The sequence below is a fragment of the Marmota marmota genome, unplaced genomic scaffold (genome assembly GCF_001458135.2).
Source record: "Marmota marmota marmota unplaced genomic scaffold, marMar, whole genome shotgun sequence".
Lineage (NCBI taxonomy): Eukaryota > Metazoa > Chordata > Mammalia > Rodentia > Sciuridae > Marmota > Marmota marmota.
Window position 1 is genome coordinate 201,431 of NW_026000223.1, and position 23,287 is coordinate 224,717.

General features: G+C 39.5%; 1 protein-coding gene and 1 pseudogene across 1 annotated transcript; both read right to left on the reverse strand.

Annotated features, from left to right (window-relative positions):
• Positions 1 to 215: 215 nt before the first annotated feature.
• LOC107155328 lies at positions 216 to 6,723 on the reverse strand (annotated as a pseudogene).
• Positions 6,724 to 12,480: 5,757 nt separating this feature from the next.
• Mboat4 (membrane bound O-acyltransferase domain containing 4) lies at positions 12,481 to 19,462 on the reverse strand. Its single transcript, XM_015501228.2, has 3 exons — positions 19,273 to 19,462; positions 15,881 to 16,105; positions 12,481 to 13,620 (listed from the first exon to the last, which is right to left on the reverse strand). Exons 1-3 carry the CDS (start codon positions 19,404 to 19,406, stop codon positions 12,657 to 12,659), a joined length of 1,323 nt encoding a protein of 440 aa, XP_015356714.2. The 5' UTR covers positions 19,407 to 19,462; the 3' UTR covers positions 12,481 to 12,656.
• Positions 19,463 to 23,287: the final 3,825 nt, after the last annotated feature.

Below are 23,287 nucleotides of genomic sequence, written 5' to 3' on the forward strand. Positions count from 1 at the left end.
GAAACATATTGGAATTCACTTTGCTAGAGGATTCCAGTGGCTGATTAGAGTTACAAAGGCTGATGGGAGGGAAGGTCAAGAGCTCCTCTGAACACCTTCCTGGGACACTTGATGAGAAGGGCCAAGAGAAGAGGGAGGCTCCTGGGTAGCTGGTAGCTGAAGGGGTAGATTGAATACAAAGGGTAATAAAGGCCCAGGCTAAAGTTGGGATGATCTCAAGGATCAGAGGGACATCCCAGGCTCTTTGGCATCTCACTGGTTTGAAATACATGGGAAGCTCTGTTATTCTCCAGGTCCCATCCTGTACTTGTTCCTATGTCCATCTCCTGGTAATGAAGACCAGAAGTAAGCCTAGTGGAACCAAGGACACACACTGCATATCCCAGTTTCTCAGCCAGCAGCAGTTGATACTATTTGATTTGTCTTCATTGTATGCTCCTGTGGTAATCAGTAATGACTGGGAGGTTTGTAGCTGTGTCAACATGCAAGGTCATATACATGATGAAACGAAAAGAAGCTCAGCACATAGAATATAGTCCTATTTTTCACTTCCACTGCAAAGTCCAAAATAAGATTTTTTTCATGGAGCCAACTCCTGACTCTACTGGAAAGATCATAATACATATCATAGGTATGTTTTGTGCAGTGACTCTAATTCACAGAATTCTTTTGTGTTTTTTTTTTACACTCTAAATTTTAAAACCTTAATTGAACCTTTTTTCCTTTTGACTGTAGAGTCTCTGCTATTAGAACCCTTTTCCTACCACACTAATGAATGAAAAAATGAATGATAATGAACACAAAGAAAAGTAGCAATATTAAACAATGTTTCTGCTTCCACATTTACTACTTCAGTGTTTTGGATATTGTTTGAGGCATTTGTTTCCATGTTTGCAACAAATTATATTTATAGTTCTAACAGTAGATGGGGTATCTCTGCAGATGACCATATGGCCACATAGGTAACATTCCTGGAGTGCAAGGACAGTATGAGGATTGGCATCTTCATTCAGAGTACTTTCCATACTATGTAGAAGATGAGGCCTTAGTCAAAACAATAATGGGCTAAAATTTAAGAGGTAAGAGAAAGGTACTTAAAAGTTAATAGTCAAACCGGAAGTGATAGTGCACACCTGTAATCCCAGCAACTCAGAAACCTAAGACAGGACAATGGCAAATTCCAGGTCAGCCTCACCAACTTAGTGAGACCCTGTCTCAAAATTTTAAAATAGGGCTGGGGTGCAGCTCAGTAGTAGAGAACTCTTGGTTCAATCTTCAGTACAAAGAAAATGTTATTAGTCAAAATTGACTTATTAAAGAGAAAATAGGCAATGAATAATATAAATTATCATTTTAAGGAATTAGGTATTTAATTGAAGTATGGGGCTGCCCATGTCAATAGAGGAGGAAGGAAGGAAAAGGATGAGGTAGCCTAGACAAAATTAATATTCAGGAGCATTCTGAAAAATAATTGTCCAGAGGGTCTCCTTCCATCTTCCACGCAATTTCCCTTCTTCCTCCCTTTCCCTTCAACGTCTCTTCCCTATCTAGAGGTAATCTTCCTTCCATGCTCTTCCTCCCTACCCCATTTTGACTCACCCTCCTTATATTAGAGAAGACATTTGGCATTTGTTTTTTGGGGATTGGCTAACTTCACTTAGCATAATCTGCTCTAATGCCATCCATTTCCCTGCAAATGATATGTCAAGATCATTGCCCTGTCATGTGTAACTAATTAAAACAAATAAAAAACTTTAAAAAATAATAATTTTCCAGAGCATCTTTAAGGGAAAAGATAGCTTTGATCACCAATGCAGCTTTTGTAGATTAAAATAAATATCAGGTGACTAATCTCTGCCTGATAGTGAAACTGTGAATGAAATGTCATCTGGACACATTGTCAGTAAAAGAGCTAGTATATTCCAAAGATGAGAAGAGAGTGAACCTGTTCTCCCATTTCATGCAGAGATCAGATATTGATGAAGGATGAGCAGAAATCAGGAGTGTCAGGGAAGACACATTGCAGAAGCCAACAGTGTTGGGTTCATCATGGGAATGAATACAACATCATGTACTGGTGTAGTCCTTTGTCAAAATGATCATAATCTTTTCATTTAAATGTCCTTTACCTATTTATGTATGATGTGTCAAAATGCATTCTATTGTTATGTATAACTAATTAGAACAAATTAAAAAAGAAAAAAAAATGTCCTTTACATCTAATGAATCCAGGGCCACCATTGGTGCATGAATCAGGACATCAGATTCTGGGACTCACCTGACACCCAGAAGCACTACCACAGGTACTGGATGCCAGCCTCTCCAAAATGGGGAAGAGACCATCATGTGGGATGTGTGTTGACATGCTCTACACATTAGAATCAGCTAGGGGATTTTCACATTACATTCCTGGGCATCTCAGCCACAAAGCTCAGACTCAGTGGCTCCAAGTGTTTGCCTCTCTGTGTGTCATCCCCAAGTCAGCAGTATCCTGGCTGAACTCTCCCAGTCTAGAAAATGCTCCATCCCAACCTCCCCAGGCAGTCTCAGTAAGTGTAGAATATCCTTTATCTAAGCCACTACAAGACATTAGCATTTATGTTAAAGATCCCAAGGTGATTCTACACGTTATTAGGACTGAAAATCATCAATGCCACAATGACATCACAATTTTAGGCACCAGACCTCACCTAGTCCCCAAAAGGAATGCAGAGTCAACTGCACAGGTGATTTTTCCTGGTCATGTACTGGGAAGGAGGCAGGGTGTGCAGATGTCTTACCTTGAAACTTCTACATTCTTCAGTTCACCCATACAGTAGCTTGCAGTCAGGGCTCCAGTTTCTTGATCTTGGAAACCAGCTTTGCTAGCTGCCAATTGGGCCTGATGTCCTTCTTATGAGAGACCATGGGACACAAAAGGCACCAGAAAGCCTACCCACCACATTCCTTCTTTGGGGAATTCTAGCAGTTGAGACAATAGATGCATCCACACTTCAGGTATAAGGGTTTTTCAAGATAGGTGAGGCAGATAGGATATCTGCATACTTCTTAGAAGAGTTTAGCCATGTCCCTCTTTAAGGGTCAAATGCATATGGGAGGGAATTTCCATGAATTCATTAACTGTTAATTTCAAAATGCCAGGACTTTTATTTGTGCAGAGCTATTATATTACAACTTTGTCATTGCCAGAACAATACCATAAGAGTATCTCCCTATCTTCAGAGATTTTAAGTTGTATTTGGAAAAAAAGTCACAGATTGTCACTTTGAACTGAAATAGAGAAAGGACCTCTGCTCCTGGAGTCCCTCAATCTGCGCTAATAGATGTGACATCTATGTCAGAAGCAGTGAAGGTGACATCATCTCACCATACACAAGGGACCCCTAGCAACTATCATGGATGCAATTAAGACATACATCCCTCTGTAGCCCCTGAACTGTATGCCCACTCTGTGTCCACCACCCCTAGAGGTGATCAAGGGTGACACTTAGTGAGCAGCCTGACAGCACATGTGGGATGGAGTACTTACCAACTTCTCTCATCCCACTGGGTCATAACTGCTATTGATAGACATCTGAAAAGGGAAAACCAGATACACCACAGAGGACTCACCTGTACTGCTGGAATTTCCTGTCCTCTAGCTGCTTCCAAGGCAGCTCAAGTCACTGGAATTACAGTGATTCTGTTGACAGGAAACAGTAAAATCCTAATTCTGACAGGACATTTCTCTTTAATATGAAGATACGATTCATTGTACCTAGCATACTAATTTCACAAGTGTATTTTAGAGATTTTTTCTCATCCTTTGTAAGTAAGGAAAGTAACTTATACACATTACACACGTAAAGCTTTGCTTATAATTCTAATATAGATTATTCAGCAGAATTGTTTATGCAATATCATAGAATGCTAGAATTTATACACATCAGAATTAGAAGTCACAGAGGCATGCATCCCATAGAGAAAATTTTAGAGTTTCTTTACTTTCATTTGTTTATCTTTCTTTTTAATTTTTTTTTAATTTTTTGTATGTACACATATATTTTAGTTGTTAGTGGACCTTTACTTTATTTATTTACATGTGGTTCTGAGAATTGAACCCTGTGTCTCACACATGCCAGGCAAGTGCTCTACCACTGAGCCACAACTCCAGTACTTGTTTATCTTTCATGACAAAAATTTTTGAGAATTTATAAGAATAACTTAAACTAGAAAAAGGGACTATTAACATCCTAGTGGATTTCAGGCACTTCACAGCATCAGAAACTAATCCTGGGGGAGAGAAGGAAGGACATTTCCTCAGGGTGCTCATGTTTTCAGATACAAACCATTCACAGTGAGGAAAACTGTGTTCTCTTTTCTTTCTAACAAACCTGAGTCTTTTAATCTCCTTCTGTGTGCTGGCATTTTTATATAGCTTTTTTCAAATTTTAAATAACATGAATATAATCCAATTGATTTCCCTACCTCACAACAGATCATGTAGTAAATGAATCACCTACTTTCTCATACCTTATTTAAGAAGACCTTATTCTGTTCCTCTTCAAATGTAACTCTTCATGGGATAACATGAGATAGAGAAACTTGGGTTTGAAACAAAAGGACTGATAAATCAGCAGATTAACTGAAGTGATAATATTAAGTTCTACTTAATTCATGAATCAACAGCATTTTTATCAAATTTTAAATAATTAGAATGTAATGGTCCCATTCAAATATTGTTTTATCCTGGGATAAAATGACTCCAGGGAAACCAGCCTCAGAACAATGGGAATGGTCTCTGGAGATGAGCTATAGGAGGCCAGACTAATGGAAAGTGGTTGAATAGTTTGAATAGTTTGTTTCATTTCTCAAATTATTATTTGGTGTTTATTTTTGCTGCAATCATATTCAAATGCAAAGAGAATTCAACCTCCATTGTTTTCTATTTATTAAAAAAACTGAAAAAGACACAACTCTAACTAAAAATGGTGAGCAGTAGGGTCTTCAATTTCTAATGAAAGATAAAATCTAGTGGAAATAACTAATATTGAGCTGACAAAAAGTCAGGTTAGAAACAACTATGACTTTGAGTTTCAGTTGAATTTGTCAGTCAATTGAGCTTATTTGTGGGTAGAAATGTGGGCTCCATGTGTCTAATAGGAAGCATGAAATACCTTGGACTGTTTATTAATCCTGTCAAAACTTACAGAGAATCAAGAATCCTGATGTTCCCCTTAATGGACAAATGCACAGGTTTCCTTTGAGTGTCCAAGAGACCATTTCCATCTCTGTGGAGTAATATGTAAGCAGAATTACCAGCAGTGGAAGAGACAATAATATGTTGCAAAGAGGTCTGCACAGTGCCTAAATGTAAGTTTGTGGAAAACAGTAGAATCAAGAACCTAAGCCCTTGGAGCAATAGTGGGGTAGAGCCGGCAGCACTCAAGTGACAGAGAAGACTAAAGCAGGTAGTAACAAAAGAGAACATCCCCCAGGTCTCCAGGGGTCTGGTTAAGGCAGTAGCATGACCACAGGAGAAGGAGATACCAGTCATGGCAGGAGAGGAAGAACTTTCAGAAAAGTGGGTCCAGACATGCAGAATCTATAGGTGAATATCCATGATTCCACAGCACCATCAGGGTTAGGGTTGGGGTGATGATCTGTCATGTCTCACCTGCCAAAGGCCAGAGTGATTGAACTACAATGGGGGGACCAGAGACATGGAACACAGGCATGCAGCATTCAGATGCCAATTACCACTTTATGGAACAAATTTTATAAATTATTGGAATACTGACGGCATCTTTACTTAAGATTTATTAAGACCCAGCCACTGAGCCACCAATGAAGACAGAGCAGCCTCCCCCTTGAGCACCCTTGCTTCCCAATGCTGCATCCCCCCACCCCTCTTCTTCCATAGCTGCCTTATGCAGAGGAAGTTTCCTCAGTTGTTTCTAGCAGGAAAAAGGAATAATACTGTATGACCTGCTTCCTGCTGGCATTAAGGATTATATCCAAATAAGAATTCAACAGAAACTAGAGAAGGCATTTAAGAAGAATTTGCCTGCAATAGTACTGTAATTGAGCATATCAGGAAGTAATTCAGCTACTGGGTGACCAGCACAAGGACATAGGGTAGTTCCTGGTAGAGATTGGACTGAGCAAGGACGATCATGAGTTTTAAGTGCTTATGGCTCACTGAAGCTTAAGTGAGGATTACCTTGCAGTGAGTAGAATTTCCCTTCTTTTCCTTATCACAAGTTTAAACCCCTCAAAGCTTGTATAATGTAAACCATTTGGGGTTTGCTTTTAACTTGGACGAATATAACTCTTTCATGCAATAAACTAAAAAGAGTCATGCAGTCAGTAGTCTAGAAGTCCCTCATTTAAATAGAAGTCAAGAGGTAGGTGCCTGGCAGTGTCCACCCTGAAACAAAGCAATAACATGATGTTTCAACAAAACCCAGAGCCCCAGGATCACAGATGGCTGTGTCTGGCCAGAAGTTCCTCAGCTCTCCCTGAACAAGAGTCCCCTTCCCTAACAGTAACATGACCTGAACAATAAGAAGAGGATGAGATAAGGCAACAATGGCAGCTATATCACTAGGGGGAACCTTTGATATTAAAAAGAGTTCCTGGTGTCTCTTACCTGACCAGGTGGGCAGACCTCAGATCACCTTCCTTCCAGTGAGGTGATGCAACATCTGGCTTTCCACAAAGGTTTTCTTTTTGACTAGACATATTCTAGCTAAGGGGTGTCCAAAACAATAGAATGTGAGGTCAGTCTAATATCAGTTAAACTTTTCACAAGGAAACAAGTACCAAACTAATGTTATCAGTCATGCAGCTAGCTATAGAGCTTGCAACTCACCAGCCACAGCTGCCCAGTGCCATGTGAAATATTAAACTGATTTATGTTTTTCTATTTCCCTTCCAATTTTAATGTTATGTGATGTATTTAAAACCTAATTTAAATAAACTAGTTTTCAGAAATTAAAAATATGTATAATTACTATGAACAGCATTGGCTCTTAACAATAGCACACAATTGGTACTTTTAAATCATTTTCATCACACATATTAAGAAACAAAATTTCTGAATTCTGCTATGTTTTTACATGATGTTGAATTTCAAGTGAAAAGAATTACTTTTATTTAGAAATTTCTTTTCAGTGCATTATTTTTTAGTAGTGGTTACTAAGCATACTTGACTTCTAGGAGGACATTTATATAATAAACAAAGTTAAATTGAGGTTAACTTCATTATCATATACTACATTTTGCTATATTATTATAAATTTGTATTTAATAATGTGTATTATATTAGTATATGTTATACAAGTGTGTTTGTATATGTATTATAGATATTCCAATATATACATGAGTGTATAAATATTACATGCTTTTATTTAGTGGGTAAAAACTTTTGAATGTTCAATTGGTGGTTTCTTTTACATTTAAATCTTAATGCCTCCTAAAATGTTAATATTAAGAGCTGTTATACTACACTGTTAGGGAATGTCATTGTTTGGATATGAAGCTCATGTGTTGGAAACATGATATCCAATATAACAATGCTCAGAGGTAAATGTTGAGATTATGAGAGCTATAACTTCCTCAGTGGATTAATCTATTTGATGGGTTAATAATTTTCATACTGTGTAGTAACTATAGGCAGAAATCTTTTGCAAGGGGCGGAAAGAGTAATAGGTGCCCATGGCACCCAAGGGCAGAATGGGTGAGCAGAGCATTGCCGCACCTGACCAGCACAGGCAGCTGAACAAAGGTCACTCATGTGAATTTGTAGGGATACAAAATAAAACAGACACAATTTACCTTTATACAAGCTTCAGGACAGCTTCCTCGGCTCTTGGCCTCAGGATCCTCAAAAGGGAGAGCAAGAGAAAGTCACGAGAGGCTGACAAGAGAGAGAGTACACTTGGAAGTCAGCTTTTATTGGGGGGGACACTGTTCTTAGAAACTTCTATCCATAATAGGGCAGAAGGGGTAGGATTACAAGAGAACAGGTGAGTGTAACTCAACCCTAAAGTTATGCTCACAAAGAAGTGACCTTGCTATCCAAGCAGGTCACTGCCCAAGCCACAATGAATGCATGGTTGGCCAAAGCCTGGTGCATCAAGATTGGAAGGCGTGGTCATTCAGTGTGGCTCCCCACAGAGCATCTGATACCAGAGGCATAACCTAAACTGGAAATTAAATTTCAGGTTTTCTAACACCAAAAAGCACTGGTCTAATAAAAATGGTGAAAATACATCTTCTATCTTCATATTACGCAGGGATTTGTCCATTTTTGAACTGGATGCATATACACCATATATTTTTTACCACCCATACTCCCTTGACATAAGATGGGACTATGTCTGATAAATGCAAAAAGTTTAAAAAAAAAATCATAAGTGAAAAATGCATTTGCCAGGTGCAATGGCACAAGCCTGTGATCCCAGCAGCTTGGAAGGCTAAGACAGGAGGATCGTGAGTTCAAAGCCAGCCTTAGCAAAAAGCGAGGTGCTAAGCAACTCAGTGAGACCCCTTGTCTCTAAATAAAATACAAACATAGGGCTAGGGATGTGGCTCAGTGGTTGAGTGCTCTGAGTTTCATGCCCAGTATCAAAAAAAAATGCACTTAATTCATTGGTTAATGGTTTATCTTAAAAGCAGATCTGCTCTAAAAGCCAGATGGTTGGGTCACTAGTGGCTCCTGGTCTCTAGGCATGTGCTGCCCTGCACTGCCTCAGGACTCTGCCAGAGGCAGAGTGTGACCTCTCAACCTTGAATGAGAATTGTGAGCAAAAATAAACCTTTTTTAGTTTAAACCTATCCAGTGAGGGGTACTATGCTGTTTGCCACAGAAAAAGGATGATTGGATTTGTGAAACTTGATTTAGGAAATATTCCACACTTTTCTGCTGTGTCTCACATGTGTACCAAGTGGGAAAGTTTTAAACTTTGAGCACAAAGTGATTTGTTTATAAATATTATTGTGGATAAAAGTGTATTTGCAAAAAAAAAAAAACTAAATGAGGCACTTGAAGCAAAGACTTCAATAATTAAAATAGTTAGTTAATGCAGGGGAAGCATATTTACCTTAATCAGGGTAAATGAAATATGACAGTTCCCAGACTCATAACAAGACAGATACTCAGGAAGCCATGATAATTTTCATTGGATTTGTAGAAGCAAAATTTGAGCACAGTGACTCAGCCTCAAAACTTCAGTGAGTGAAAAGATATGGAATCCATCACTAATGACATAAAAGGACATAATTCAAAAATATGATAATCAGAAGTATCCCTAAGTAGCATAAGCAGGGTCACCCAGAGAGTAGTTAATAGCACAGTGCTGGCTGATAGGAGCACTTCAATTCTGAAACCAGAAACCACATTCTAAACAAATTTAGTAGAATGCTACTTGTTGATTAAAAGTGTCTTTGCAAACACCCACAAACCATTGTTTGCTTATACCCAGGTTCACAAATAATAGGGATGACTGGAGGTGAATTAAATGAAGCTTTGGACATAGATTACATGTTTGAGTCTCTCAGCATGCTGTGTGTTTATGTTTGAAATATCCTGGTGGACATGCTTTAGTTCCTCAGAAATGGTGTATTGATTGTTGGCTATGTCTATATTCAATGCCCTGATCTCTGGGAAAGAATATAAAAAAAGTAAATTAGCAATTACTCAGGTCCAGCCTACAATTGACTGCCCAGTCCTATAGAGTTAGAATTGCATTTTAATGATACTTCCATGGAATTTAATATACATTCTAGTTTGAGAAGCCATATTTTCAGCAAATGCTACACAAAGAAACCAGGAGAACCATGCATATGTTCTTAAATATCCCTGTAGGTGTACTTCTAAACTTCAATGAGAAAGATGCAAAGCACTTTAACTAATATCCTTTAATGCCGTATATCCAAAATTATTGCCATTTCAACATGAGGGCCTACTCACATGTCAAGTGCTCAATATCTGCCAATGCCACTTATTGGACATCACATGACCTAAACATTAAATATTTGCATAAAAACCTCCAGTGAGCTCAAATCTATACTCGGAACTGAGAATAGTTGCTTGGTAGCATATAAATTTTAGGTGCCAGAATTCAACTAATGCTCAGATTTCATGGAGTACTGTTTGAATGGTTGTTTTCTCCAGAGACATTTATGAGCTGAGGGAGGGCTGTATAGATTTCTTACCCTATCAATTCAGTATTCATAGATTCAGGTGTAGAATAGATCTCAACTGGGGCTCAGCATTTGCTCTATGATTAAATTGTACCCTCAGTCCCTATATGATGCTTTTTATGGTGTGACATGTCACCTGGGTAAGCAGATGGTTTTAAGTAGTATACAAATACTTTTTTTCTAAACAAATATGTTTGTTTTAGTAAATATAAGAATAAAATGTAGGGGGCTGGGGCTATGGCTCAGTGGTAGAGCAGTCGCCTAGCACTCGTGAGGCCCTGGGTTCAATCCTCAGCAACACATATAAATAAATAAAATAAAGGTATTGTTTCCACTACAACTAAAAAACAAATATTTTTTAAAAGAATAAAATGTAATTAGTACACCAAACCCAGTTTTCTTCATTGCCATTGCCTAGAAGGAGGGTAGGTTTTATTTTTGCCATTTATTGGTGCATTACAGTAGTACAAAATGGTGGAATTTATTGCTACATATTTGTACATGCACACAATATGACAATATAATTTGCCCAGTATCACTCCCCAGTATTTCCCTGGAGTTTTATTTTTGTTTTTTTGTTTTGTTTTGTTTTGTTTTGTTTGGTGCTAGAGATTGAACCCAGGACCTTGTGCATGCTAAATATGTTCTCTACCACTGAGTTCAGGTGCCCACAGATGTGGCAGTAGTGTGAAAGTGCTTGTTAAATCTTATTGCATCAGTTTAAAGTTTGGAAGTTCAAGTTCAAGTTCTTAGTGTATTTTAAATCCTATCAAAGGAAGAAACAGAGGGAATTATTTAGGATACACAAAGGAAAAAGAATAAGACTCACTTTCAAAATTCTACTAAAATAGCATTTATTCCTGCTATTAGAGTGTTCCCATTTTGAGTCAGTTTTATATTTAACAATTATATAAGTAGTTATCAAATCATAAGTAGAATATCACCTATTATTCTGTCTGAGAATGATGTCAGTCTTTCCATTATCAGATCTAATCATTCAAATTTCCAAGTTTAGACCAAATGTTTCAAACTTATGAATAAGGAGGAGTGTTTTAGTCAATTTCTTCATTATTGTGATCAAAAGACCTAACAAGAACATTTTAAAGGAGGATAACTTTATTTGGGGCCTATGGTTTCATGGGTTTCAGTTCATAGGTGGCTAAATCCATTCCTCAGGGCCTGACATGGGGCAAAACATCATGATGGAGGTGTGTGGTGGAGGAAAGTAGCTTAGGACTTGGCACCAGGAAACAGAGAAAGACTGCTCTGCTCAATAGAGACAAAATATAGACTTCAAAGGCAAGTCCCAAGGACCCACCTTCTCCAGCCACACCTTACCTACCTGCAGTTACCACCCAGCTAATTCCTATTAGGGGATTAATTCGCTGATTAGGTTAAAGTTCTTATAACCCAATCATTCATTTCACCTCTAAACTTTCTTGCATTGTCTCACACATGTACTTTTGGGGGACACCTCATATATGAACCATAACAGAAGAGTATCTAATTCATATTATGTGTATGTATATATATTATTATATATATGAATGATAATACAGTGGAGATTTTGTTTTGCTTTTGTTGTTGTGGTTATCCTTTAAGAGGCCTGGTGCCCAGGATGGTGATGTTGGGAGTCAGTGGAACTTTCAAGAGGTAGAATCCACTAGGAGGTTAATTGAGAGTATTCCCACTAATGAGATCAAACTAATTCTCATGAAACCATTTGATAGTTCTCCTGAGGTGTTATAAAAGCCTGATCCTGGCCCCAACCAGCTCTCTGGCTTCCTGTTGGAGAGGTGATCCTTTGCCCCCATACACATACCTGCCATGATGTGACACCATCCATCATTAGGCACTTACCAGAGGCCAAACCAGTGAGGCCCTTTCAATCTTGGACTTTGAACCTCCAAAACCAAGGGCTAAATAAGCCTCCTTTTCTTCCTAAGTTAGTGTGTCTCATATATTTCATCATGGTTATGAAAAGCAAACTAATACAGTATTGCCAAAGTTCACATTCCAGGATTAAGTGGGCCAAATGAACTCAATTTTTGGATGTTCACGTATATACCATTTTCCATGTGGTTCAATGTAATTTGTATTTTTATTATTTTGCTTCCATACCTAGAAAGCAAACTCTAAGGAATGAAGCCATGTTTATTTCTGTTTTATATCCTCGGTGGTAAAAAAATAGCTTGTTAAAGTAGACACACAATTCTTTTTTTTTTTCTTTTTCCTGCAATGCTGGTAACCAAACCCAGGGCCTTGAATACACCAGGCAAGCACTCTATCACTGAACTATGCGTTCCCAGTCCAACACACAAATTTTTATGGCAAATCACAAGGTATGTCCATCTAATACTTAAAACTTTTATTATTGAAAAATTGAAAGACACACATCATCATTGCATCATGTAGCAACTTCTAAACTCTGTTTCATGGGAGTGTAGGATGAAAGGCAGAGAAAGATATCAGTTAAATTTATGTTTTGTCTTCAGTAATAGAAAGAGCAAAATACAGTACACCATTGGAAAGAAGCTGTTGTAAGAATTACACAGCAACCAGACAGAGGAGAGGCTCCTGACTTCCACTGCGAGCATTATGTAGGCAATGATGAGCTGGGTATGGACCCAGGTGAGGGCTCTATAGAGAAGTCTCATAGGCCATGATCTGATAAATAAATTGGCAAAGGTGTGAATCAGGTAGTCAGCTTCTACCATCACGGCCCAGCAAAAAAAACCAAGTACCTGTCCTGGATGGAGTCCATGCCACCAGGCGGAGAATGCGAAGGTCTGCAACAATGGCCAGCCCCTGCTGTGCTGGAATATGAGCCGTCTGAGCCACCGAGCTGTGCTTTGGTTCCACTTTCTTGTGAACAGAGATATCCTATGGGTTGTTTCCAGTGTCCAAATGTCTGCATCAGGGATATATCCCTCCTCACCAGGGCTTGAACTGAGCCCAGACCCAAAGCCCGCTGCATGGAGGAGAGAGTCATCCAGGATCCAGTGAGAGTAGTAGGTGAGTTTGAAGAGACCAGCTGTGGACCACATGACATAAATGCACTCAAGTTGCTGGCAACCTGTCAGTCCTGCTCCTTCACTCACCACCCGGCTCAGGGCCACCTTTAGGCACTCCAGTCCAAGAATCTGCAGGCCCCTCCAAGTCAGAGCCCAAAAAGAAATCCTGGAACATAAAGAGCTGGGCCCTTGAACACGAGCCTGAAATCTCTGGAAGGAACACAAAGGGCCTCCCAGAAGAGCAGGGAAAAAGAGCAAGTAGCTGAAATAGGGCAGAGCCTTACATAGATGCTCAGACAAAGAGCTCCTGCTCTGGATGCCTCCTACTGCAGCCTCCACTTTCCCCTCACAAATGTCCAGAGAGAGAGATGTGACCCTCTGGGTCAAGAGCATGAGGGAAGAAAGAGTGATGTAGAACCTGAAAGAGAATTTTTTTAAATGTAGAAACATCTCATATTTATTCTCTCTCCCATTCCAGTCTGCCACACATGACCCCCATAGAGAATCATGCCCCATAAAAACCCTTTGATAAATTCAGAACCATACACACTACTCCAGACAGGATCAAAAGGTAAAATGGGGAAATTAATCATTAGAGATACAAATAAGAGTACAATGAAGAATATTTTAAACAAATATAAATTAATATTTATAATATTTCTAAGAATGGCTTATAAAGATTTAGATCAGAGCCAGGCACAGCTGGGGAGGCTGAGAAAGGAGGATCTTGAATTCAAAGCCAGCCTCAGCAAAAAAGTGAGGCACTAGGCAACTCAGTGAGACCCTGTCTCTAAATAAAATACAAAATAGGGCTGGAGATGTGGCTCAGTGGTTGAGTGCCCCTGGGTTCAATTTCCAGTACCCCCAAAAAAAAATTTAGATCAGAAATTTGCCACAGAACAAACAAACACTTAGTAGTAAAAATATTACAGGAAGTTGCAGATTTTAAATTACTCAGGCCCTGACTGCAAGATTCTGCATGATCTGGGATTTATGCTGAGGAATGGTTCAGGGTATGTGGTGAATCATTAGCAATTGGAATTTGGTTCCTCGCCAACCACCTGAACTCTCACTGCTTCAACATGGGGAAGAGCTTGCTAACAAGATTATTTAGGAGAACAATTAGTGAAAATTACAGTTGAACCTTCCATAATCAGGAAAGTCATCCTGTGGCAAGAAAACAGCACTGCTGCCCAAACACAGCTGTTCTCATCTGTATATCTGAAGATTTAAGGAAATCTGACCCCCTCGTCCTGACAGTCATGCAGCCTCCAAATGCCTCCAGCCTGCTAACTCACCTTCTATTATGAGCCAAATATGTACCCCCCCCCAGAAAATAATTCATATACTGAGGTTCTAACCCCTAGTAGCTCCAAGTATGACTGTATTTGAGACAGGGTCTTTAAAGAGGTAATTAAAGTGAGGTCACCTGGATGGGTTCTAATCCAACAGAACTAAAGCCTCATAAGAAGAGGAGATTAGGATACAGACATAAACCAGGGGAAAGACACAGAAAAGAAAGTCAAGAAGGGAGGCCTCAGGAGCAACCAATCCTGCCCACACATTTACCTTGAACTTCCAGCCTCCAGAATTGTGAAGAAATAAAGTTCTGTTGTGTAAGTTGCCCATTCTGTGGTGCTTTTTTATGGCAGCTCTAGCAGACTAATACACATTCTCATTTCAGGTCTGGTTCAACCTTCCTTTCATCCAGCCAGTTCCTGTTCAACTCGCCCTTCCAGCCCCTATCAGGTTCTGGCTTCCTACTAAAATCCTGATTCACCACAGCCCATTCAGTACCTCCTATGTCTGCCCAGTTGCCATCTTGTCTTATCCTCAGAGAAGCAAGCCTGAAGCCTTTGGTGAAAACTGTCATCATCATGAATATCATCCTTCTCCTCTTCCTCCTATCATTATCATCATCATCATCAACAACAACATCATCATCATAGAAGAACCACAGCCTCTGTTCTCTAAGTGACACAGAGAACCACACCAGCCAATAAGTAGAGGAAACCGGAAACATTAGGCCTCAAAAGCACAAAGATACTCATTTCCCTAATCTTGGTGATCTCACTGACTCATGAAAACATTTCTCTAGATTGCAATTAGCTCTTGGTTATTGTTTTTGTCTATTCCTAGATTGGATGACCTCCCTTCTTGGGAGAAGACTCTTCTTGGAAGTCTGTATGAAGATAAAATTCTTACCCAGTAAACTGCCTCTTTCTCAGCAGCTGCCATGGGAAGGCACCCCCCTATACTTTCTGGCTGTGTGTTTAAACCTACCATACAGAGATGAGCAAACTGTGCTGTCACTTCCAGATAAGCCTCTAGGACTCCTGCTTCATCCTTCCTCTCTGTTACAATGACAATTATAACTAAGTGCCAGACACTGTGCTACATAGACAACAAGTACTAGCTATGTGTCATCAAACAATTATACTTACATTCATTATTTCTAACATTCAAAACACTCTTGCAGAATAGGTATTACTAGCCCCACATTTTTTTTTCTAGAAAAAGAGACAGGGTCTGAGAGAAGCTAAATAACATGTTCAAGACCACACTCCTCAAATGTGAAAAAATTAGGATTCAAATTCAGCACTCATGTTCTCTCCATAACTATGGTGCAAGCAAACCCCAGGTCAGCTAAGCACAACCAAATGAGCAGGGTGCTTTACCTTGTGGAAGGAGTCTCTTGCAGATAATACTCGGTGTAGTGCAGACCCAGGTGACACAAGGTCTGCCAGCTCATCTGAAAGAAGAAAGTTTGCCTGTGGACCTCCTGTGGGCCAAGAGAAGAGACCAAAACCACGGTACAGAAAGCAGGGATAAAAACAAGCAGGGCAAATGAACCCATGGCAGCCAAGGCCAGGGCACCTCCTCCAGCCAGGAGAAAGAGGTACCTGAAAGAAAAAGGACAGACAAATGAATCACATCAAAAGTCATTCCAGGGAAGCCAACTGAGGTAGGCCCCAATATAACATCTAAAAAAAAAAGCATGATGTTATCACACCAAAGCCTTCCTTTCATTCTTCTGAAGGAAACAAACATGGGAGAAAAAGCCAGGGCCAACCTGTAAACGACTACCTCAGGAGACAAACCCTGACTCCTGCCCAGGTGACTCTGGCAACCCCTCTCTTAAGGGGGTACCCACCATTCAAGTGCTTCCCATCCAAAGTATTCCACTACTGGCTCTAGAAATTCTGGAGGGCTTGCTGGTAGAGGCATCTTTAAAAGCTACTGGTGCGTTGTCTGACTGAGAAATGATGTGAATCCAGTGTGGAGGATCCAGAAGATCTCTCTAGACCTGCTCTCATGAAGTGTCTTTCTTCTTTTTTTTAATATTTTATTTATTTAGTTGTAGTTGGACACAATACCTTCATTTTTATGTAGTGCTGAGGCTCGAACCCAGGGCCCCGCCCACAGCAGGCGAGCGCTCTACTGCTGAGCCAGGACTCCAGCCCCCAAGTGTCTTTCCTTCTCATAGGGTTTGCACTGCCCCAAAACATTTTAGAGATCCCAGGATATATAAAAGACTCAATACTTCCTTTGGATAAATGTTTGAAAACTCAATGATGAAATCTTTTAAATCTCCCCTTCATCCTTGCTGAACTTTAGCTCTTATGAATTCATGATTTGATTCTGGTTTTTAAGTCTATCTATTTAAGTTTATCAATCCTCTTATGAAAAATGTGGAGATCAAGTTGTTGCAGAATCTGTCTTCCTTTTTCCTAGTACCAACATTGGTCTTCTTAGTCCCCCTGACTTTTTCATTCTGTTCCCACATTCCTTTGGCCATTTTCTTGAGGTCTTTTTCTTCCCCTACTAGCCATATCTTACAAGTCTGGGTTTGGGTTCATTTTTCTTTGTATGTTCCAACACAACAATTGTCACTACAAAAACAGGGTTCTAACTCAAATACAAAGATGACATCAGGTGTGATTTTGTGCATTTGGGCTAGTTTTTTCCAAATTTCTTTCTTGGTACTATTGCCTCCCTAGGGTACAGGACATCAGTGACCACTCATTTCCACTGAAGTAGTCAGTTGGTCATGAACTTCCTGGTCTGGACAGTTTCTTTGTCTCCATGATACTGGTGGATCCTCAGGCAGCCAGGGAGGAAAGTACAATTGTTGTTTTGTTTTGTTTTGTTTTGTTTTGTTTTGTTTTGTTTCCCCAGGGTTGTAAAGTACCCACATCAAAGAAATGGCTTGTGGACCATGCCTCCCTCAGAAGCCAAGTAGATAAGGATCTGCAGAAGCCTGGGAGAGTTCATGTTATGCAGACTAGGTTCTTTCTGCATTATGTGGTTTTTCTTAAATTGGTGCTGAATTAATAAAGCTGAATGAAGGGATCAGAAACAGTGTGCAACATGGACTGATAAGGGAAAGGAAAGGTGGGTTAAAGAAGCCCACATTTTCTCTAACACCTCAGAAGCAGGAAACACTGTCACAGATGTATATAGCGACTCTATGACACAGTGCCAGGCACAGGTTGGCAGGAATTACTTTCCCCAAAGAGCATGGTAAATTCCTCATTGTGAAAGGCTCTGTCATTTGCAAGTGACAAAAACCTTGGGCCATTCCTGGACTTTTGAGCCTGTATTTGGGGTGACTCATCCCCACAATATCCCAGTTCATACTGTGGCCTAAGCCCTCACTTCCTTTGGGAAAATAAGGGCAGGATGGGAGGACACTGATTCCTAACACAATAGAAGGAGAAGCTTGAAAAAAGCCTCCTGTCCAGAGGCAACTGCCCTCAGGGACTTAGAAACATTAAAATATATAATTTATAGAGTGCTTTCCATTTCATTCCATTCCAGGTATTGTGTTAATAATCCTTTATAAGATAGTATTATTTAATCCTTAAAATAAGGCCCTGAAAGAGGCATTATTATTTCTGTTTTACAGATAAGGAAAGGGCACCTCAGAAAGTTTTTACTCTTCTATACAAGGACACTCAGTAGTCAAGGAGTGAGGGTTCCGTAGGCTGACTCTCTCTTGAGTAATGTTAAACCTTTAATGTGACTCCCTGGGAATTAACTCTTTTTTTTTTTTTAACTAGTTCTGCTTTAGTATTTTGTGATTCTCAATAGAAACTTCGTGATAAATATTTCCCCACTGTCATATCCCAAAAATGAAAGTAAGGATCATCAACTAGCTGTGAAGAAAGGAGTTTAGTGAAAACTCAGTTTAATGAAACTCAACAACCCCAAGTGATTATCAAATGTAGCTAGATTTTATTTAAGAAACACCATTAGGGCCCAGATGTAGTGCAAATGACAGAATGCTTACCAAGTGCAGGAGTCCTAAGATTGTATCTCCAGCTCTGGGGGAGTAGGGGGCAGGGAGAAAAGAAAAAAAAGGAAAAAAAGAAAAGAAATCCTGATATATAAAAAAGTCTTATTTCCAAAGTTAGAGAACAATTAGGAGGTGGCCTTAGGGCAATGAATTTTCACTTTTCAAAAGAATATTCCACTGAACATTTTTTAAAAATGGGTACTATCTCCAATGTATTGAAGTTATTGGACATAAAAAAAATCATTGCAATCAACTTAACAAATCTCTAGTGACAATTTTTGAACCTGAAATTGAGATACACTAATCTATTAAGATTTGTTTGACATTGTTCTGAGAAATCAAAGACATTTTTAAATCGCATTGTTATAAATGTAACATTAGTATTACTTAATATGATATTTAATTTTATTGAAAATAAAGTTAGGACTGCTCAAGAATATCTGGGATTTATGGTTGGCCCAGAGAGATACATTTGGAGACTTCCTCTTCCATCTTAACATCCATCTCACCCCCCACCCCCGTTTATTTTGCATCCATTTCCCACTGAATGTGAACCTATCCAATTTTGAGTCAATGTAGATATGATATCAATTTCCAGGTCAGTTTTACTCTATGATATATATTCATTGTCAAGAAACAAACAACCAGTGGCAGGGATAGTGAGCTAAAAAATAAGTGTAATTAGTTTGTAATCTTCACAGATGCCATCCACTCTTTGCTTTCTATTATAGTATTCCCAGGCATAAGAGCAAAATTAGCCATCCAGCCTACCTGGCCCGAGTGGAAAATGAATCCATAATGCAGAGATAATTAAACAGCAGTGCAAAAGGAAAAGCAGCCCCTTGATAAAGTGACACAGGATGGAGGAAGAATTGCTGAAGCCAATCCATTCTGAACTGGAACATACACTGTCCTGCTAGAATCCTTAATTGGTGCCTTCCTGCAAGAGAAACCACAGCCAGGCTCTCTGGTCTTTTTATATGTTTTAGGAAGATCTGGCTAAGCAAAATCAAAACAAAAGCACTGGCGATAAGTAGAACAAAAAATTGACTTTCTGATAAAGGAAACTGCTCCATGGAAACCAAAACACATCTCGGTCTTATTACTCTGCTTTGAGAAGCTGTGGTTTTTAGATTACATAGCACATTATTTGCCTTTCCAGTCATCATACTGTCATATTTTCTTCACTAAGTTAATGAAAACAAAATCTCATTTTCCAGTTGTATTCAAACAATTCCTTGGACTGAGAAGAAGAACAAGAACAGGAGCAGGAAGAGGGAAGCAGGTTCTAAAGGCAGAAAACAAGATTTTCCCTTTCTAACTACCACTCTCTTCCATTACTTTTTTTTTCATATCAGCATCCCTTGTGTATCTATTTCTTGGTTAGTTTATTTCCTGCCCTTTAAAGGCAAAATGTGAGCTCTACAAGGGAAGGACTTTGTTTTATTTGGTGTTATACTCCCAGCACTCAGAGAAGTGCTGCATATGTACTTTGTACTCCATAAATATTTGTTAAAGTTTAAAGGGTTTTGGTGGTATAAAGGTGTATTAAGAATTGTAATGCAAAATAATAATAATAATAGTAATAATAATGACAGCTCATGTATAATGGCATAATTTGACGTGAACATACTTTATATACAGAGTTACGAAAAATTGTGTTGTGAATGGATAATTATGATTGTAATGCATTCCACTATTGTCATGTATGTAAGAAATTAAAAAAATTAAAAAAAGGTTTTGCAGAAGCAAAAATGTGGAGAAGAAATATTTTTAAATAATATTTTCTTTCGCCTATGAACAAGTAATACAGAAGACTTCCTAGAGCCAAAAGAAGAATGAGAGGACAATTTTCAGCTAGTGGAGATCCATCTGCTGAGCCCTGGGCATTATAGGGCTATCCCTAACAAGCTGTTTTTTCATCTACAAAGAGACATGAAAGAGCAAGTAGCCTTGGCAGGATTGGTATTTTCTACAACAGGTATTTTGTCACAGCAATGGAAAGCAAGAAAAACTAGAGGTGGTTATGTCACAAAGACTCTGCCCTCATGAATGAGATTAGCATCTTCAAAAAAGGGCCTGAGTGAACCTGTTTGCCCTTTCCACCATCTGAGGATGCAGCAGAGGCATTAGCTATAAGGATTGGGCCCTTACCAGACATACAATCTCCAGTGCTTAGATTTTTCAATATCCTAGCCTCTAGAACTGTGGGCAATAAATATCTTTTCTTTATAAATTACCCCATTTAAAGTAGTTTGTTAGAACAGCTAAGATGGCCTGAGACAGATGACCAAGGAGTGTCTTCCTGAGTATAATGATTCTTTTTTTTCCATCAATTTGGCAAGGCTACAATATTCAGTCTTCCAATCAAACACTAATATAAGTGCTATGTGAAGGTGTTTTGTGAATGTGATTAAAATCCATAACAAGTTGATTTTAAGGAAGGGAGTTTATCCTAGATTATTCTAGGTAATCTTTGTGGGCCTGTGATAGACCCAACCTGATTTTTCTCTTAAAATTGGGAGCCACCTCGCCACAAAGCCATGAAAAGCTAATTTTGGCTTTACTATAAATTACTACAAATTCTGAACCTGCTTGGAATGCCTGCCCATGCCTTGAACTCACCCATGCCTGGCTCTCTGACCAGATAGCAGCCCTCTCTGAAACTTTAGTGACGCGTCATAAATCTTGGCCTTCCCTGGCCAGATAATGACCCTCTCTGAGGCTCTAATGACCTTCATAAATTCTGATGCCAGAGCCAGCAAAAATATTATGCTCGTCAAAGTTTTGTTATCTGTAACCCCGCTTTGTGTAACTTTCTGGGCTATGAAGCTGGGCTGCAAGAAGGCTGCGGTGCTGTCTTGTTCCTGCGGTTTGGGGTGGGAGAGCAGCCCGGCCAGTCGAAATAACAAGCTTGCTTTAATTTGATTTTAATTGGAGTCAGTGGTCTTTTCTTGCGTCCTGATCTAACACCTGATCCAAACAGTTGAAAGGCCTTAAGAACAAACTGAGGCTTCCCTGAAGAAGAAATTCCACTTGTGGACAGCAGTTACACCCTTTGTATAAGAGTTCCAGCTTGGTCTACAGATTCTGGACTTGCCCAGCCAGGGCCCCACAATCACATAAACCAATCCTTTGCAATAAACCTCTCGATATATGTCTTTGGCTGGTTCTGTTTCTCTAGTTGAACACTGAGTATGTGACATCTGAGGTCAGATGTTAGGGGTGGAGGACAATTGGAAGCAGTTGAGGGTGGAAAGTCAGTTTGGCTTCTTGGAGAAAAAAAAATGGGGCCCTCTGAAAGAGGAAGAGAAGCATGAAATGCAAGACAAGAGATGTGGTCTGGCTGGATCTGATCCAGAGACAAGTTATGGAAAGATTTTTTAAAGAATGGGAAGTAAATAATTGGATTTTTTGTTTTGTTTTATTTTTTGATTACCAAGGATTGAACCCAGAGGTGCTTAACCACTGAGCCACATCCCTAGCCCTTTTTTCTTTTCTTTCTTTTTTTTTTTTTTTTTTTTTTAATTTTGGGACAGGGTCTCATTAAGTTGCTTAGGGCCTGGCTAAGTTGCTGAGACTAGCCTGGAATTTTTGATCCTCCTGCCTCAGCCTCCCATTCCCTGAGGGACTGAAAAACTTCAATGAAAAATAAATCCTAAAACAAGAAAAATTCTGTAGAAGCTAATTTTATTTGAACAGGGCTTACTAACATTGCATTTTAACACAAAAACCGACGTCAAATGAAAAGTATCAGAAAAGTGGCATTTATGAATGGTGATATGTTCAACAGCATCATTCATTTATCACAGGAAAATATGTAGAGTAGCAGGATGTTCCCAGACAACAGGATTAAAGGTGTGCATGGTTTCTGAACTTGATTTTTAAAGGATGGTTTTGCTGTAAGAGAATGACCTGGGTGGGAGTGAGTTTACAGGTCAAGGATGGAAGGAACAGGGCTGGGGTTGTTGCCTAATATGTGTGAGGCCCTGGGTTTATAAATAAAATATTGTGTTTTTCTACAACCAAAAAAAAAAAATTAAAAGATGGAAGGAACAACAGTGGAGAAACATGCAGGGAGATTAGAGATGGTGGGGCAAATGGTGCAAAGTGGAAGAAATAAATTTCAACAAAAACTTGCAGGTGAATTAAGTATGTGGTGATGAGGTGTGCTAATGGTGACTTTCCAGTTGCTTGAGCAACCGGGAGAAGGGTGAATCCTTTACTGAGAGGGAGATCAAGGAACTGGTTGGAAAGAGGGCAAGGTCATGAATCAAAAGCTCCCATTGTGGTTGATTTCGATTTGATAAGACTTAGCCATCCAAATAGGTGTCAAATAGTCAATCTAAAATCAGGTGTGAAGCCCAGCAGAGCACAGAACTAGAGATACTAAGTTGAAAAAAAAAAAACAAAAACCAGCAGGTAGAGGGCCACAACTGACCTATGGGAAAGATAAGATCACTCAGACTAAGAAAAGGGCCACGGGTCGGAAGGCGAAATTCTAACATAGAAGATCGCAACGAGACTGAAAGGAACATCGGGAGGTCAGAGGGACACCTTCATAGTGTGATCACAAGTATCAAAAGGTGGTAAGAATGTAAAATGAAGTCATAGTGACGTGAGCTGGGCTGGAATAAATGTTTTAAAATCGAGTCGATGCACCCCTGGTCAGTGCTGAGGTCCTCAGTGGGCCAGGCGTAGCAGCCCATCCCAGCGCACACCGCCATCCTCGAGATCTGCGAGCTTTCGGAGCCTTCCCCCGGCCCCGCCCCTGCCCACGCCGCGC